The sequence below is a fragment of the Haliotis rubra genome, unplaced genomic scaffold (assembly GCF_003918875.1).
Source record: "Haliotis rubra isolate DU_JTF1 unplaced genomic scaffold, ASM391887v1 Scf202, whole genome shotgun sequence".
NCBI lineage: Eukaryota > Metazoa > Mollusca > Gastropoda > Lepetellida > Haliotidae > Haliotis > Haliotis rubra.
The window spans coordinates 1,309,007-1,322,571 of record NW_025766026.1 but is presented as its reverse complement, the minus strand read 5'-3'; the positions used below and the strand labels follow the sequence as shown (position 1 = coordinate 1,322,571).

The 13,565-nt window shown below is 42.4% G+C and overlaps 2 protein-coding genes across 2 annotated transcripts; one reads left to right on the top strand and one right to left on the bottom strand.

The window, feature by feature from the left end:
- The first annotated feature begins 3,574 nt into the window (after window positions 1–3,574).
- On the top strand, window positions 3,575–5,912 carry LOC124275735 (NPC intracellular cholesterol transporter 2-like). The gene is made up of 4 exons (XM_046711381.1): window positions 3,575–3,733; window positions 4,654–4,764; window positions 4,974–5,140; window positions 5,782–5,912. The coding sequence occupies exons 1-4, from the start codon at window positions 3,652–3,654 to the stop codon at window positions 5,866–5,868; spliced, it is 447 nt and encodes a 148-aa protein (XP_046567337.1). The 5' UTR covers window positions 3,575–3,651; the 3' UTR covers window positions 5,869–5,912.
- A 3,430-nt stretch (window positions 5,913–9,342) lies between these two features.
- Window positions 9,343–11,384, bottom strand: LOC124275734 (NPC intracellular cholesterol transporter 2-like). Its single transcript, XM_046711380.1, has 4 exons — window positions 11,215–11,384; window positions 10,816–10,926; window positions 10,385–10,551; window positions 9,343–9,476 (listed from the first exon to the last, which is right to left on the bottom strand). Exons 1-4 carry the CDS (start codon window positions 11,294–11,296, stop codon window positions 9,390–9,392), a joined length of 447 nt encoding a protein of 148 aa, XP_046567336.1. The 5' UTR covers window positions 11,297–11,384; the 3' UTR covers window positions 9,343–9,389.
- Between the last annotated feature and the right edge of the window lie 2,181 nt (window positions 11,385–13,565).

The following is a 13,565-nucleotide window of genomic DNA, read 5'->3' as shown; positions in this document are numbered from 1 at the left end:
ACCCCACCGCACCCTACTGAAAATGAGTAGTAGTTGGTTACAATGAGTGATATGGTTGATTGAGTGTGGTGGTGGTGTTATCGATACTGACCAGTGTGTCTGGTTAAGTGTGGTCACTTACAAACTGCCGCAATATGTAGCATTAATCTGACGGATCCATTGTGATCCTCCTTCGTCACCACTCGCCCCTTTCCGTAACCAGCAAGAAGACTCCCCCCCTCGATGAAAGGGATGTGTGAAAATTCGATAAACTGAACGGAATGAGCGTATGGGTTGAAGTACTTCGTTCAAAGAATCCTTCAGGAATATTTATTTATATTTACATACATCATGTGTCTGAAAATGCACCAAAGACATAGGCGGACCCAGAGGTGCACCCCTTTTTGTCCTGAAAGTTTATTAAATGACCATTGAAACTCTTGTTAAAACGGGTGAAAATGAAGTGTGCAAACCCCCACCCTCCACCCCTTTCTCAAAAAGCTGTATCCGCCCCTGGAAGATAAGTTAATCTAGTTCAATCCTACTGCATATATCTCAGGCCCATGAGCTATAAATAACATCTGAAATGTACATGATAAAGTTCTATACGACTTCGTGACGGTCTTATTTATTTACATCACAAGTGCAGCGGTCATACGATCTATAGATAACAATTCAGATCACGAATCTGTGCCATATCATTTTTACGAACCAAATGTCATTTTCTTAATGTCACTTTGAGTGAGTGAGTTTAAGCAATATTCCGGCAATATGCACGGATAGGTACGTGCACACTTACGATAATCACTCAGTCACTATTCAGAATAGGTATGTTGAGTGAGTGAGTGAGTGAGGAGTGAGTGAGAGTGAATGAGTGAAGTTTTACATCGCTTTTAGCAATATTCCAGCAATATCACGGTGCGGGACACCAGAAATGGGCTTCACACATTGCACCCATGTGGGGAATCGAACCCTGGTCTTCGGCGAGACGAGCGAACGCTTTAACCAATGTCACGTTGAACGAGGTGTCTAGATCTCCCAGGGACACATTCGTGGTCAAATGCAGCACGCGGGTGTATAAATGAATTCCAATATGTCACGTTGAACGCGAGTTACATAAAATTGGTATCACATATAGCTTCTACTGATACCCTCTTTGCATGAAACCGCCTCCGTGGTGTAGTGGTTAGAGCGTCCGCCCAAAGAGCAGAAGGTCGCGGGTTCGATCCCCGACCGCGTCATACCAAAAGACGTTAAAATATGGTACTTGTTGGTCCCTGCCTGGCGCTCGGCATTAATGGGTACAACAAGGACTGGTCGGCTCGGAGTCAGTATAATGTGTCTGAGTGGGGTATTCATGTTTCACTGCGGCATGGTATCTCAGTGGGCTAGCACTATAAAACCAACTTAAGTCTGGGCTAGTACAAGCAGCCGCACATACACATACACACGCATGCACGTAGTCATATGAGAGAAATATTCTCAAGTATGACGTTAAACCCAATTTCACCTCACCTCACCTCTTTGCATGAACTCCTGATTCTTGGAGTAAAGACGTATTGTCTCTTACGTATCAAGAAATCATCAGTCATCGATACTAGAGGGACGGTGAGGTAGACTAGTGGTTTAAGCGTTCACTCGTCATGCCGAAGACCCGGGTTCGATTCCCCACATGGGAAATACTCAAAGATACTAATTTTTCAAGGTACACTGCAAGGGTGGAAATAACCCATTGCCCGACGTCCGAGTCCAGTGTTTTTCTGTTGGGCAAGCAAATTTGTATATCACACTGTACCGGTGTCCAGTTGACTTTCCAACGTTAATTATGTTGTTTATTTAAAAAATCAACAAGAAAACGGCCGGTATAGTGGAAAAATTATCAGGCAAGTGATTTTACATGTGCCACTGGCAATTTTAAAGTTATTTCCACCCCTGACACTATCTGTAAACTCTTACAGAGCTAAGACAGCCAGGTATCTCAGGAATGATATCCCAGGCTGACAAAGTGTTAACATCTGGTATTCAGGCGTCTGTTATTGCAACTAAAAGTTCAATAAGAGTTTACAGATCGTGAACCTTGAAAAATCGATATCATATTAATCTTTAAGTATTTGTTTTAATCTTTGTGGATGAAATACGTTCATTTGATATGTGCAATCGACGAATAACGTCTTCAAGGACACGTTTGTCAAAGTCATCCAGATCATCCTTATCAAGAGAGACAATCGAAACAATGTTCTTAAAGTAGTGCTCTTTTGGTTAACAAATTAAGATCCATCAAAGGGTTGTTCGATTCTCGTTTAAAAAAGTAAGTACATTTCGCATGATCTCTCAAACATCCCATGACAGGATATTTGAGAATAACCTCACTCACACTCACATGCACTGACACTGATCGACCGCCTCCGTGGTGTAGTGGTTAGAGCGTCCGCCCAAAGAGCGGAAGGTCGCGGGTTCGATCCCCGACCTCTTCATACCAAAAGACGTTAAAATATGGTACTTGTTGGTCCCTGCCTGGCGCTCGGCATTAATGGGTACAACAAGGACTGGTCGGCTCGGAGTCAGTATAAATGTGTCTGAGTGGGGTATTCATACTTCACTGCGGCATGGTATCTCAGTGGGCTAGCATTGAAAAAACCACCTTCAGTCTGGGCTAGTACAAGCAGCCGCACATACACATACATACGCTTGCACGTCGTCATATGAGCGAAATATTCTCAAGCACGACGTTAAACCCAAATTCACCTCATCTTACCTCACCTCACCTCACTGATCAGTAATGTAGGAGGGGCGGTGGGGTAGCTTAGTGGTTAAAGCGTTGGCTCGTCACGCCGAAGACCCGGGTTCGAATCCTCACATGGGTACAATGTGTGAAGCCCATTCCTGGTGTCCTCCGCCGTGATGTTGCTGGAATATTGCTAAAAGCGGCGTAAAACCAAAACTCAGTCAGTCAGTCAGTACTGTAGGCGTGACCCAAGGTCGCAGGTAGCATGTTTGACACACGTACTGTCAGTGTTGACAGACATTCAATCATCTGCTGTTATCCCACGTGACGGGATGAGATCCCAATCATGAAAGTACACGATAACAAAACAACTCTTTAACCTTGTACGATTTGTTGTTTGTTTTGTGTTGTTTTACGCCACACTCAGCAATAGTCCAGCTGTATGGGGGCGGTCTGTAAATAATCAAGTCTAGACCAGACAATCCAGTCATTAACAGTGATACGAAACTGAGACACGACGACATGTGTCAACCAAGTCATCGATCTACGAAACTGGGATACGATGACAACGAGCCTGACCACCCGACCCCGAATTTGGAATGGCAACTATATGACTGAGTTAAGTCAAAGGATACAAATACCACATGTCTAATTTTCATTTTATAAAACATACTCAAGCAAAATAAATCGATAAAAACTGGTTGCCAGAACTAAGGTTGACGGACAATAGTTGCACCAAAGATCATGACCATCCCGAAACACTACCCTCATCGTCTCCTAGTATGTGTGAGTGTATCGTGTGATATATTTATCTGAAACAGCGTGAGCACATTGACAAATACATGTGAAGGTCGCCATTACGATAAGATACCGTGGTTAAGTAAGTTCACTGACATTAACCTCGTGGACGAGGTAAAGTTGTGCTGGACTTGACGCATCCTCTGAATATGTTTCTGCGAGCGGCGGCCATCCTGCTTCTCACTGTGGTGTCATCTTCGGGAGATTCCGTGCCGGAGTTCGAGGACTGCGGTTAGTGACGTAAACACTCGAGATGGTCGGAGTAACACCACGAGGGAGTCACGATCGGGCAACGTGACTCTAATCAGGACATGGTTATGGATTTTATGAAATGATGTAAACATATAACCCTTCACAAACTAAAAAAATCTTGAGCTGAGTGAGTAAACGGTACTATACCTTAAATGTTCTATATATGCAATTTCAAATATACAGGTAACGCCATACATAAGTCTATATTACAGTTATAATTAACTCTGTTATACAAAGAGGATATCTCGGTTTCACATAAGGCAGCAATTTTACAACACCCAGACGTTCAGTGCAAATGGACAACCGACAAAAATTATCTGGAACCTTTCATTCAACACAGTAATTATATAAATATTGGCACACACCATTTCCTCGTGTATATCTTGTTTCGGCAACATTCCATGTAAATGACGGCGGTCTGCACAGAGCCTGGATCATACAAACCCGTGATTGACATTATGAGCACCAATCCACGCCCTTGGGGTACGATGACACTTGTTCAATAAAACCACCAATTCGGACCAACCAATTCACCAATTCGCCCCTTACAACCAGTATAGAATGTTCATGAAGCATTCTAACGGTACCCCGCATCCCTGTGTTCCCTATACGATTGACGGTGTATGCCGTCAAAGTCGTATCCCAATTGCGTAGGTCGAGACTCATGCTGTTGATCACTGGACTGTCTGGTCCAGACTTGATTATTTACAGACCGCCGCCATATAGCTGGAGTATTTCTGAGTGTTGCGTTAAAAAACAAATCAGCCAACTAACCAACAAACCAAGGCGACCACGCCCTTTCCCCAACATTCAGGACAAGTTTGTAACAGCTGACGATATACCTCGTATATGTATTACGATTATTCTTTGACCAATTACACGCACTTTCCTCTTTACAGGCTCGACTGTTGGTGCGATCAACTACATCGACATAACTCCTTGTAACAGCGACGTCCGGTGTGCCATTCCCCGGGGCATCAATGCCAGTCTCTCCGTCACCTACACTGCAAGTACGTCATGCAGGTCCTCGAATGTACAACCTAGTGTCTAAACATTCAACATGATACTTACTTTCCTGAACCACCATATAATATACAGTAATATTATTTCATACTCGACTGTTTTCGTTTCTCGAAAGAAATTGTGATTTGACCGAACGTCTGAATGCTATCTTGAAAGAAATTGCGATTTGACGGAACGCATTTATTCTCTTTTGAAGAAGGGCAGATCACCTCAGCTAAAACCTTCATCTGGGGAATTATTGACAACACTTTGTTCCCATTTCCGGTTCCGCCGGATGCGTGTCAGTACATGAAGTGTCCTTTACAGAACGGAGACTCGGCTGCCTACAATAACACATTCTTCGTTTCGGAAGCATTTCCAAAGGTATGACCTTTACCAGTGTTTAAAACTCCCAAAATTCCAAGCCAGGCAGCCGGACTGGTAACTTTAAAAAATAACCAGTCAGGATACAAACTTGCCTGTCCGGTTTTCAACAATAAAAAACTGTGACTGCCATTTCCAACTCGCGCAAGCTCCAATCACTGTTTGTAAGCATCGCAATGAACTACATAGCCTCAACAGGCAATGCACCGTAACATGAACTGTCCAATCGTAAGTAGTTTAACATAATTTTTATAATACCTTAAACACCTCAAACTGAGGACAAGAGAACCTGTCTGATATTATGAAATATATACTCTTTGGGGTAAAACCATCGACCAGACCACCGGACAGGCTACTTTTGAAATTTGACCGTCCGAGATGAAAACAGACCGTTCCGGACGGTCGGGCAGGCGGGAAATTTAAACGCTGCCTTTACACAAATCCTAACAATCTAAATAGATTCCTTTACGAAGTATGCAGTGTAAAAAGTAAGTGTATCACAGGTTCAAGAGATCGACCCGATACAGATCGTCGATTTTTATATCTATTGCAAAGGTGGATGCATTTGTGTACCTATTAAAATGATATATAATCTGTTAATAATTTAATACACTCAGCAAGTGCCTGTTGTTTCCTTTCAGATAAATGTGACGGCCAAGTTCCAGTTGGTGGATCAACTCGACAGACGTATCATCTGCTTCACTGTACCCATCCAGGTCCTGTGGTGATGGTCACATCTATTTATACTTAATAAAACTCCTTACGAAGCAAACGTGTTATAATGATGTACAGGTGAGGTGAGGCGAAATTGGGTTTAACGTCGTGCTTGAGAATATTTCGCTCATATGACGACGTGCATGTGCGTGTATGTGTATGTGCGGCTGCTTGTACTAGCCCAGACTTAAGCTGGTTTTATAGTGCTAGCCCACTGAGATACCATGCCGCAGTGAAACATGAATACCCCACTCAGACACATTATACTGATTCCGAGCCGACCAGTCCTTGTACCCATTAATGCCGAGCGCCAGGCAGGGACCAACAAGTACCATATTTTAACGTCTTTTGGTATGACGTGGAGTCCGGGGATCGAACCCGCGACCTTCCGCTCTCTTTGGGCGGACGCTCTAACTACACCACGGAGGCGGTCTAGTCCTACAACATTGATGAGGTAATACACCCATCACGATCACATGTCACAAGAGATTAGTGATAACGTCTTATATATCTCATTGTTTGAAACATAAAGATTACTACACGAGTGGCAGATGCCATTTATCATACTACGAGTTGTTTCAAAACATGTCTAGGCGCAGGGATACATACATGACACAACGGACATTTGTGACGTCACCCTGCCTACACCGCCAGTGTCAACGTTTTGCCAATCACACAGGTGGATTATCAAGGCGAAGATAATATTGATAACTAAATAAGATCTAAGAACGCTTGTCGATACTCTAAAACCATATCGTTTCAACTAAGACGCAAGTAAATGTGACAAGTAACTCGCCAGCCTGATGCTGTCACCATTGAACCTATGGTGCTCTTGGAACGCTTCCGGATAGTAGCTCTACCCACGTCTCCAAGCACAGTATGTTTTCTGGTGAAGCAAGGTTTTGTTTACACTTTACAGATAGTAGAAATGTGTTTGAGACGGCGGGAAGAGTAGTACTATCCGGCAGTGTTCCAGGAGCATGGCAGCTACGGCGGTGACAGCGTCAAGGGCTGGGATTACAACAGAAACGATCTGATGATCGTAGGAAGGAATATGACCGGCCAACGTCATGTAGACCAAATTACGTCATCCCATTTGTCCAGTGAGTTGGTCAGATGAGAACCTCATAGAACTCGGGTGCGGTGGGGTAAACTAATTGTTAAAATGTTCGCGCGTCACGCCAAAGACCCGGGTTCGATGTGTGAAGCCCATTTCTGGTGTCCCCAGAGGTGATATTGCTGGAATATTGCTAACATAAAGGGTCAAATGACATATATCGCATGTAAAGAAAGGTTTCTCAGAAATAATAGAACTAAGAGTATCATAATAATGTTTCATGTGTTGACAAACGTGACACATCGTGACCTACAGACAAAAAGTTCAAACAGCACAAGCAAACATAAGTTGTATAGACCAACACCCCAAAATAAAAATGACAAACATGAAGCACACGGTCATTCAATATCTTGTGTAACCCCCTCGCGCCTCCAAGATCAAGTTCATAAAGAAAGCTTGCAGAATCGCATTCCATTCCTCTACTAGAGCTCTGCGGAGTCTTGGGAGATCCACTGGTGCTGGGTTACGTGTGTACGCACGTCGACCGAGTTCATCACAGGCATGCTCAATTGGGTTGAGGTCTGGCGAGCATGCTGGACACTCCATCCGCTCTACACCCTGCTGCCTAAGGAATTCCGTGACAATCCTGGCCCTATGAGGCCTAGCGTTGTCGTCTTGCAGCAAAGAGGATCGACCATAAAAGTCATGCATAACTTGCAGGAATCGACCACGTGCAGTGGAGTACGTCCAGTAGGATTTATCCATGCCCAAACCATGACCGAACCCCGCCAAATCGGTTATGCGTGGCCGCAGTTGCATCTGTGATTCGATTGCGACGATAAATCCTCTGGCGATCATCATGGAAGGACAAATTGAATCTGCTTTCATCTGTGAAGAGCACACGAGACCATTGGCGTTGATTCCAGCGGCCATGATGTCTAGTCCATCTCAAACGCGCCTGCCTTTGACGTGGTGGACGAACTGCAGATCGCCTACAGCGGAGTCCGGCAGCCCCTTAACGTCGAAGAACGGTGCTCCTGGATATCCTTACATTGTTAACATTGAAGTGTTCTGTCTGAAGATCTGCTGCGTTAAGGAATGTGTTACGAATCGCAGTGTTAATCATGTGCCTATCATCTCGGACTGTTGTGACTCTGGGGCGACCTGGTCGACGTATTCCACGGACCCATTCCCAGTCTACCAATAGCACTCTGACTCACATTAAAGCGGACAGATTCCAAAAGGCCTATTGCCTGACCCCTTTCAGCAAGTGTCAACGAAACGTCTCATTTTAGGCTGCGATTTCAAAGAGGAACCTGAACAATGAACGGCATTGAAAAAGCATAAATGCATGTGTATTGTCCTCCACTTTCCATGGATAGAGCGACTTGCACGTGCAAATCATTGACATTGAGTGACAGGTGGATTTCCATATTGACAATTTGAATAAAACGATGCGCCATTTGTAACAGACTGCGGACGTTAAAGAACGTAATAATGACATTTCAGTGGCCCGATGTGTTTTTCCATACTGTTGAGAAAGTTGGTAAAACATTCATTTGTACATATTTCCAACAAATTTTACAAATTTTGGAAATAGTGTTACCAAAAGCTTGACCCTTCATTACTGACGCCGAGTATACAACAACTGGATATTCTCATGAAGGCTTTTTTCGGCGAAGATAATGATGATTTGGAGATTTTATGCGCGTTTTTTTGTCCATTTGTATTGAATCTACTCCACATAACGGGACAAACCAGATGGGTCGATGTTAACAAGCCTGGTTGTAACCTCTTTAAATGATCTACATCAGGATTCCTGCACCATATTGTTACCCTACATGTATGGGCGGATCCAGGAACTTTCAAAGGGGGAGTTGAGTGGGCTCGAACACTTTGTGATTCGCGGGAAATACAGTACACGATGCGTGAACGAAGGCACGGGACGAGACAGGTTAGTTTGAAGTTTTCATGTTTGATTCAGAAGTATGAAAGATGACAGCAGATGTGGGGCTATCGCCATGCTCACATACCTGTCCAAACGAGTGCGGTCGCGTTCTGTTGCTGGTCCAAGTTGTTGACGCTTTATCCTGACGATCGAAAACCGAACTATATACACTATTACCCTTAGAGACAGGCATAGCCTTCGTTCACGCTGGTGCATGGACAGTACAGTCAGTATATCTTTTCCCTTGACCCATGATATATCAAGTGTTGTGTCCTGAAATATTTGTTCCGTGACTCCATGACGCTAGCCATGATTGCTTATATTGTACAGTTTTTTTGTTTGTTTTGTGTGTGTGTGTGTGTGTGTGTGTGCGTGCGTGCGTGCGTGTCGCGCTTTGCTCAATTTTGACGCTTTTTGTTTGTTTTTGCTTGTCCCGTGTAGGATTCCATATGATTTCTGTAAAACTCGTTAAATCATAATGCGTTTGGTTCGAAAAGATGTTTATTCACTATAGATATGGACAGCTGACATCACCAAGCCAGCTTTACATTAACAGTGAAACAAACGATGCGTCTCTCGAGTTGATCAAGCAGCTCGAACTTGGCCGTGGCATTTATCTGAAACACGGGAACATGGTTTAGAATGCCATTATGATGTTACATGTCAATGATTACATTGTAGTACGCATGTTTAGCAATCACTGGTATAGACCCAGCATCATTAAAATCAGACGTGTGACACCGATATAAAAGATCTCACATCACATTTGTAGAGTGAGTGAGTTTAGTTTTACTCAATTTTAGCAATATTCCAGCAATATCACGACGGGGACACCAGACATGGGCTTCACACATTGTACCCATGTGGGGAATCGAACCTACGACGTGACGCACGAACGCTTTAACCACTAGGCTACCCAGCCGCAACATTCTTTACAGAAGGTATACAAGTGACATTAACCACTGGTTTAAGCTCAGTAACAATAAAGATAGATGTGTTACACTGATGTGACACATTCCCGAAGACCCATCTTTGTGGATGGTGTAACAGTCACCCACTACCATAGATCCGTCAATGAAGATCCGTGATCTTCAGCAACCCATGCTTGTCGTAAAAGACGACTAACGGGATCGGGTGGTCTAGCTCACTGACTTGCTTGACACATGTCATCGTATCCCAGTTGCTTAGATCGATGCTCATGCTGTTGGTCACTGGACTGTCTGATCCAGACTCGATTATTTACAGACCGCCGCCATATAGCTTGAATATTGCTGAGTGCGGCGTAAAACTATACTCACTCACCATTCTAATCAGTCTCACTTAGATAAGACTAGCTACACTGATACACATCTTTAAGAGCTAACCTTTGTAGAAGGCATAAGAGCCAGTAACTAGCATGAGCTCAGTCTCAAACTGGATGTGTTACACAAATACGAGCTACCTTTGTGTCAGCAAAAATAAAGCAACCACCAGTATAGTGTCATTAGAATCAGATCCGGTGAAAAGGATTATTGGTAGGTCGTACCGGTGGTAGTACTGCTGATAGGAAGAATGAGTTCTTGTAGAAAGCCTGGCTTCCCTTCTGTAACGGACACTCCATGTGCTGACACGCATCAAGCGGAACCGGAAATGGGTACAAGTTGTCGTTAATTATTCCGGCTATGGAGGTTTTAGCTGAAGTGATCTCGGCATCTGCAACAGAGAATGTTAAGAGGAAGTGTATATGGTATATGGCAAATGTTATCAAGTCGATTTTGTAAAATACAGTGTTGTGACGTTCCTATTTGTAAATAATACTTTAATGAAAAAAAAAAATTGTGAAATGGACTTGTGCATGCATTCAGTACCTGCCGCTATCAGGCTGGAATAATGCCGATGCATCGTAAAACTTGAGCTCACTCACTCACTCTCACTCACTCACTCGCTCACTCATTCTGGGAAGCCTGCATGACGTACTTGCGGTGAAGTTGAGGGCGAGAGTGACGCTGCTGCCCCGGGGAATTGAACACCGGGAGCTGTACTCACAGGGCGTTATGTCTATGTGGTTGATTTCACCAACAGTAGAACCTGCAAGAGGAAAGAACAGTTAGTGCAATCAGGGTAAACATCACAGTTGTACATACATTGATACACATCCTTTAAATGTTTATATATAAAGCATGAGGTAGTTTACGGCTTAGTTTACTGGCTTGTTGGTAATAGGTAATCACAGTACATGTTCATACATAAATACATCAATCACATTACGTGTTTTGGGTTGTTTTTAAAGTGTTTTTGCGAAATCGTAGTCATGTAACTCGATCGTGGCTCCCTCGTGGTGTTACTCCGACCATCTCGGGTGTTTACGTCACTAACCGCAGTCCTCGAACTCCGTCACAGGATTTCCAGAACATGACACCACAGTGAGAATCAGGATGGCCGCCACTCGCAGGAACATATTCAAAGGATGCGTGAAGTCCAGCACAATTACAACCTTTCAGAGACCTCGAGGTTAATGCCACTGTTCTTATTTAGCCATCACAGGATCAAAATCCGTATTTTACGGTACTGAAACAAATACAAATTAAGTAGGAAATATATGCTATGACCGGATTTGCGTATGTTTCCCGATATGTAGTAAGTTAGGGCGTTTATTTCATATGAAGCAACATCTTTGAAACATATGCTCATCGTATATGCATAAGCACCTTTTTCATGTATGCTATGACCGGATTTAAAGACATTTCCAGGAATAAATTCAAAAGTTGATACCTTGATTATCGAGTATTCCTAATACATTCCTATTAATTGCAGTAGATACTGAAATTTCTAATATTTTCTGTTTACTAAAGTTTGACATTACCCCAGAAGGGGAAACATGTCAATTTTCAGATGTTTCCATGCCTTATAAACTTGAAGGCAAGAATATGTACATATTACCGGACCTAAAACATGATACAGTTTTTCTTCAACAATGTAAACAAATTGGGTTCATATTTTTAATTTTACAAATGCAGGTTCACGTGACCTTGTCTAAGCTAAACAGTGTAAAGCAAGCGGACACACCAGATTAATCACTTCAGTTCTTCAGACAAATTTAAATTTGAGAGTGGTCGGACACGTCTCCAGAAAGGGCTTGAACCACATTGGGTTTTGAAAGCTTTTCGGATACTCAGCATATTATGACTCTTCCAGCCTATTTGGGTAGTTAAACCAATGACTAAGTTACAAAAAACGATAAGTTTGGCTTCCGTGCATTATTCAGAGATTTTGAAACCCCGACCACTGCATTCCATCAGTAACAACAGATCTGTAAAAATATCAAGGTATTAAAGCTACACTAGGTAATTACGCACAGTGTTGTTATAATGTTTTGGTTGTTTGATTTCTCATGCGTATATGTACACACACATGGTCCTGTGTATACCTGACTGGTATAAAGCATGTTCCATACGTAGTCACAGTATTGTACTCTCTTCATTCACACACTAATGCTCCAAACACACAAGGCGCATTGAAGTTTGGTATGAAAAGGCGATTTTGTATTAAAAGTAACAACCACAAATATATTACATGTCTAGAGGAAAGGGAAAAGTGACAAGTATAATCAGGCAATATATGCTCTCATGACATAAAAAAATAGTGTACCTATGTAGACATTGTGCGTTCCAAACTGAGACGCAAACTTCGACGTTTATATCTTTTGGCCCTCGCTCTATAAAGGTTAATGCTCCAGTACACTCACTCAGAGTGAAGTTCAATGCTTATTTCTTTTCATTTGTCTCTTGTTGACTGGAAACAAACTCAGACAATCTTTAGAAAATGAAAAAACTTCGTGCGCATAATTGGAATCTCTGATATATATTTCGTCTCCAAATACCCTTTTTGATGTATCCAACCTAACATACATTGTGCACTTTAGCAGAATTGATGCACATTATCACATATAAAACATTATATGATTAAATGTTATGTTATTTTGTTATTTTGCACATCAGCTTTCGGTAAAATCTCTTACGTTATCATAAGGTGATTGAAGTTAATACCATTGTCAATTATATGATTAGGATTATATAATAAATGTATATGCCTGTATTACTATCAAATAATGGTGGGAAAGGATGTTTGCTGAGTTTGAAATCGTAGACCAGTTCAATGCAGTGCGTCGATAAAGTGTGGGTCAACAAATATACAGGGAACTTCTGTCTGTGGTAAAATGGATCCCCGCGCCATATGTTACCAGTGACCTATGTATGTTACTGGCGTGGGTGCTCCTAGTCATGGCTGCAATTAGTTATATCACCGAACCACTGAAATAAACGCTCATTTCTGTCAATATGGTAATAATCCATTTACCAATAAACGATCCTTTAGGAGAGTATGAAACATAGGATAAATCTAAACCTTGATATGCACGATTTCAAGGGTATTTATACCGTCCTGTGTCATCAATAAACAATATTTACAAATATTTCAAACGTTCTTAATATGTTTGAAACGATGACCATATTTACTCACTTCTGTGTTATTTGTTCATAGCTTTCAAATGCTCTTTCATTTGATGACCTGCGTAATGAATACACATTTTGCGGCAAAATGATACGTACATTTCAAACGATCATATGGTCCTCGAATGACGCCTTAATTTCCTAACATTGTTAAATTTGGGAAATACTGTTCCTACGTGTGGTGCATGGTATCTAATCTTCGTGGTGACTTTCAAGTTT

What these genes read in the sequence shown, in the direction of transcription:
- LOC124275734 (XM_046711380.1), bottom strand. Translation starts at nt 11,296, where the DNA reads ATGTTCCTGCGAGTGGCGGCCATCCTGATTCTCACTGTGGTGTCATGT. An exon ending in GACGGAGTTCGAGGACTGCG is followed by an intron (nt 10,927 to 11,214) that starts GTTAGTGACGTA and finishes TTCCTCTTGCAG; the next exon opens with GTTCTACTGTTGGTGAAATC. An exon ending in CGCCCTCAACTTCACCGCAA is followed by an intron (nt 10,552 to 10,815) that starts GTACGTCATGCA and finishes TCTCTGTTGCAG; the next exon opens with ATGCCGAGATCACTTCAGCT.
- LOC124275735 (XM_046711381.1), top strand. Translation starts at nt 3,652, where the DNA reads ATGTTTCTGCGAGCGGCGGCCATCCTGCTTCTCACTGTGGTGTCATCT. An exon ending in GCCGGAGTTCGAGGACTGCG is followed by an intron (nt 3,734 to 4,653) that starts GTTAGTGACGTA and finishes TCCTCTTTACAG; the next exon opens with GCTCGACTGTTGGTGCGATC. An exon ending in TTTCGGAAGCATTTCCAAAG is followed by an intron (nt 5,141 to 5,781) that starts GTATGACCTTTA and finishes GTTTCCTTTCAG; the next exon opens with ATAAATGTGACGGCCAAGTT.